This window comes from Puntigrus tetrazona, chromosome 7, assembly GCF_018831695.1.
Source record: "Puntigrus tetrazona isolate hp1 chromosome 7, ASM1883169v1, whole genome shotgun sequence".
Classification (NCBI taxonomy): Eukaryota; Metazoa; Chordata; class Actinopteri; order Cypriniformes; family Cyprinidae; genus Puntigrus; species Puntigrus tetrazona.
Window position 1 is genome coordinate 8246566 of NC_056705.1, and position 4354 is coordinate 8250919.

At 35.7% G+C, this 4354-nt stretch overlaps 1 protein-coding gene across 2 annotated transcripts in view; it reads right to left on the minus strand.

Annotated features, from left to right (window-relative positions):
* The window catches only part of LOC122349633 (aryl hydrocarbon receptor nuclear translocator 2-like), a 21366-nt gene that overhangs the window by 7585 nt on the left and 9427 nt on the right, over window positions 1–4354 (minus strand). For both annotated transcript variants that reach the window (XM_043245750.1, XM_043245749.1), the window contains exon 5: window positions 3774–3925. In XM_043245750.1, coding sequence (XP_043101685.1) covers window positions 3774–3925 — 152 coding nt within the window. The remainder of the gene's footprint in view (window positions 1–3773; window positions 3926–4354) is intronic.

A 4354-nucleotide genomic window follows, 5' to 3' on the forward strand; every position in this document is an offset into this window, starting at 1 on the left:
TTGATATTAAGTATGGATCTATTCGACACAGTAAAAATGTGAAATATAATGACCTATAAAACTATTTAAAAAGCAATTTTCTGCTCTGATCAAAGTTACTCCGGTCCTCAGTGTCACCTGATCCTTCAGAAATAATTTTAATGCTACTTAAAACATATGATTATTATTACTACTACTATTATCAGTCATAATAGATGGTGCTTCACTTTTCTTTAAAACTTTTTGGGCAGATTTTTCATTTATTTAAAATGAAAACGGTTTGCATTAGGGGTGTGCCCGAAGTATTTGAAAAGGCACAGGAAAAAAAACATATTCTATTAGCCACTTGCTAGCGGTAGCCTGTTATATTACGTTACATAAAAACTGACTGATAGAACGACAGCAAATGATCTGAGCCCCTCTGACAAATGTTGAAAATTGACTACGTTAATTTTACAACATAAAAAATGTATTCATTACAGTTACTAGTTACTTTTCACAAATAGTAACCGAGTTAGTTACATCTTTATAAAACTAACTAATTACCAGGGAAAGTAACTATTAGTAACTGAGAAACTATTATCTGTGTGATAAGTGTACAGCGAACCGGTGAAAATGCATTAGCGGGAAAAATTAAAGAGCTATGCACGAGTTGCGGAAACGGTAACAATGTTGTAATAAGGGGAAACGGTAATTAGTTTGATTACTCGATACTGAAAAAATAATAGCTGTTACTAACGCCGTTATTCCCATCACTGGTAAAAAAAATAAAATAAAATAAAAATTCAAAGCTGATTTTAATGTCCTGGATATTTATATTAACCCCTAGATGCAAACAATTTATATACGGTATAATAATAGTACAACAACATGAAGAAGCTGGCTCATAATAATCCCCAACTATATTTCAAACCCAAAACGGTTAAAAATACCGTATTTCTCATAGCATCACAAATCACAGGAAACATTGACACGTCCTCATAAATAAACAAAAGACATAAAAAGACTGTATCCACTGAACTCCCAGGGTTAATTTCATCCCCCCGATCTCACAAACATAACTTTTTATAATATACGCGACCTAAAAGCAGGTTCTCTCGTGGGCGACATAATCGTTTTCTCCGTGTTCAGTAGCGTGGAAATACAGAGCGGTATATGAGCGCTTATTTCAAACGCAAAACAAACACGCAGTGAACATAATGAGCTCAAACATTACAATGTGCAAAGACTCCCTTGTTTTTCATTGTGTGAGGAGAATTACTGGTGAGGAAATTATGAAATGATGAGAAAGTTTATTGACCATGGAAGAGGGGAATGTCCGTTTTGTAACAGACCCCGATTTTATTAGCGTTCATTAGCAGAGTTCGAAACCAAACTCTAAATGTCGTATAACTCAAATTAGGCAAACCGCATTTTATCTACCCTTCAGTTATTCCCATGCTAAAAAAAAACAGCCTAAACTAGCTTAAAACAATATGAACAGCTGACATTTTAAAAAACAAAACAGACCGATCCAACTAGCTTGGTTTAGCTGGGGGAACCGCTAACTGCCTCTGTTTTTAGCTAACTGCCAGTTTATATAATTGTTCTATTGTAAACACAAAAAAGTCACTATGACTCTACAAACTCACTAAACTACGCTAAAGCTATCGTTTCATTTATTATTAAGCAAAAACCTACCTGAAACGTAGCTGTGTGCCATGCATACATCATGACTCGGCTAATCACTGGGAAGCTATGCTAAATGCTACACAGCTAGTGCGACGGTTGAGCTCAATATTATTTTCACAAAGGGTTTTTAGTTGTAGTTAAACTGATACTGGGTCTTCAATAATAATACTAACAACAATATAATTAAATGCTTTGCCGATAATTATTTCAAATGTGCATTGTTAGCTAAACCAAAGCTAAAAAGGAGTCTCTCATATAATTCAGATCTAATTATTCTGCAAAATCAGTCGCTTATAAAGGTTTAATTTGAGTTAGACGCTCTCGTAATCCACCTTTTTCGACAAACAACAGATCATAAATCATTTATTACGACTCTACTGTGTCTAGGAAGCGCCTAGGTAATGATTTGCACTAAAAGTAAGAATTAACGTGTTTTTGGAATAAAATATTTATACATTTTTCCACAAACGGGCAGTTGTGAATAATTATGTCTGGAATACGTATTGCATAATTATGTACATTGATTAGCCTACTATGCTTTTCTTTCAAACGTATTGGTGGTCATTTGTTTTGTGTTGACATATGCATTCATTCGTTTAGCAAAGCCGAGGAAACTTTACGTCTAATTATAAAGCTGGCATCAGAAGGCAGCTGCCTATATAGATTAGAATAGGGTGACTAAATATGTACTGTGGAAATGGTCTTGTTTGCTATTTACACCTCCCTGGACCGTATCCTTCGACAAGCCCACCCTAAAAGACGAAAAGAAATCCACCCAAAGTTGCACCTGAGGGCAAAGTAAATACAAGCTGCTTTAAATGCACATCTACAAGTTCACAGGACCCGCGTGGGCATAAATCAAGCCCATTCTGCCAGCACCAGAAGAACAGGCAAATATTTCAGAAGTGTTAAACAGAAGGAGAATAAATGATATTGATTTCAGGTTTGAGGCAACAGAGGCCCAAACGTCTCGAGGCTGGTCGCGTGGTTGTGGCTAATTACAAAAAGCACCTAAATCCATCAGTCGGTAAACAAGAGCCCTTGATAGTCTACCGCTGTGAAAGTTTGCAATTAGCGATGCACTAAAATGCATTTTTTAACCTGAAAATCTGAAACAGAATTTTATTTGTTTTCGATTTTGCGAAAGTTATCAAAACCAAGGCCAGGTTAACGTAATAATCAAGCGATTGCATTAGTTTGATAAAAAAAACACTCAATTAAAAGTATATATAGAGTTGTGTGTAAAATGATTTAATGACATTATTATGATTCCACTCTAATTTGTAGAAATATAAACAATTAATTGGCGACTATAGTATTTTTTTTACCTGAAAAACAGAAACTGAATTTTTTTTCATTTAGGAAGAACCCAAAATCAAAACCTGAAGTTAATGCAATAAGTAATTGATTGCATGTGTTAAATAATCAAATTATTAATAATCAAAAATTAAAAGTATTTACAGAGTTGCGTATTAAATTATTCATATTAACTGGATTAACTGTAAATGGCGGCCGTAATAAAAAACATGATTAATTCAGACTTACTTTAAACAATAACAACTAAAGTTAAAGTAAGGTTTTTTTGTGTTTAACATTTATTTTTTGTATGTTTATACGATTTTGCTGAGGTAAACGTAACACTGGGCGACATATTGTTTACAAGCTCTTTCTTGACGTCCTTTAAAAACCGAACCTTTTCGCACCCAAACACCTGACATGTTTATCTGTTACCAGAATAGACACGGGCCGCACTCAAAACCTGCCGTTAGAGAGAAAAGCTCATTTTACACCGCCACCAGAGTCTATGTTTTCGGCACTCCAAAAAACAGTTTTGGCCTGAAACCGAAAACGAAATTTTTGGTGCAACGGCATCTGGCACTGCGCTCCCAACAAAGCATGACAAGTCTATTAGGACGGTCTTCGGGAGATGAAATGAGAAGGCTGTACGTACTTGACATTGGTGTTGGTGCAGATNTTTGGCCTGAAACTGAAAACGAATTTTTGGTGCAACGGCATCTGGCACTGTATTAGCAGTCAGACTCGGGATGTTAGGCGCTCCCAACAAAGCATGACAAGTCTATTCGGACGGTCTTCGGGAGATGAAATGAGAAGGCTGTACGTACTTGACATTGGTGTTGGTGCAGATGATGTACTCGATCTCGTCTGAATAAGGGTTCTGGAAGGTGAAGCTGCTGGTTCTGATGAGCATCCACTCTCGGTTCTTCATCCGGAAGCGGTACATGACCGAGAGAACCTGGCCTTTCAGCTTGACCACCTGAACACGACAGAAGAACGCGGTTCACGTCGCACGCATTTATATCGGAGAAATTTTAATCTGTAAAAACCAGCAAGTAACAGCATAGCTTGGACGCTACTTGCGTTATTAAACTTGCAGCATCTCTGCGTGTATAAGCTATGAGTATGTACCGAAGCTTATAAACGGTAGGTTTATTGAAATGCATCAATGAGCTCATTTAGACACGTATCATGAAGGTTATATTTTTTTATTAAAGAGAACATTGTAAATAAATGACTTGATAGTAACTCTTCAACAAAAACTGGATCTTGAGAGCGCACAAAACTAAAAAAAAATAAATGAATTAATCATTTTTTGTATTGATTTACTGCTTATTTTTGAATGTCAATAACATCGAAATAGAAATGGGTATTTTATAGTGCTTTCAAACAATATAATATAATATAT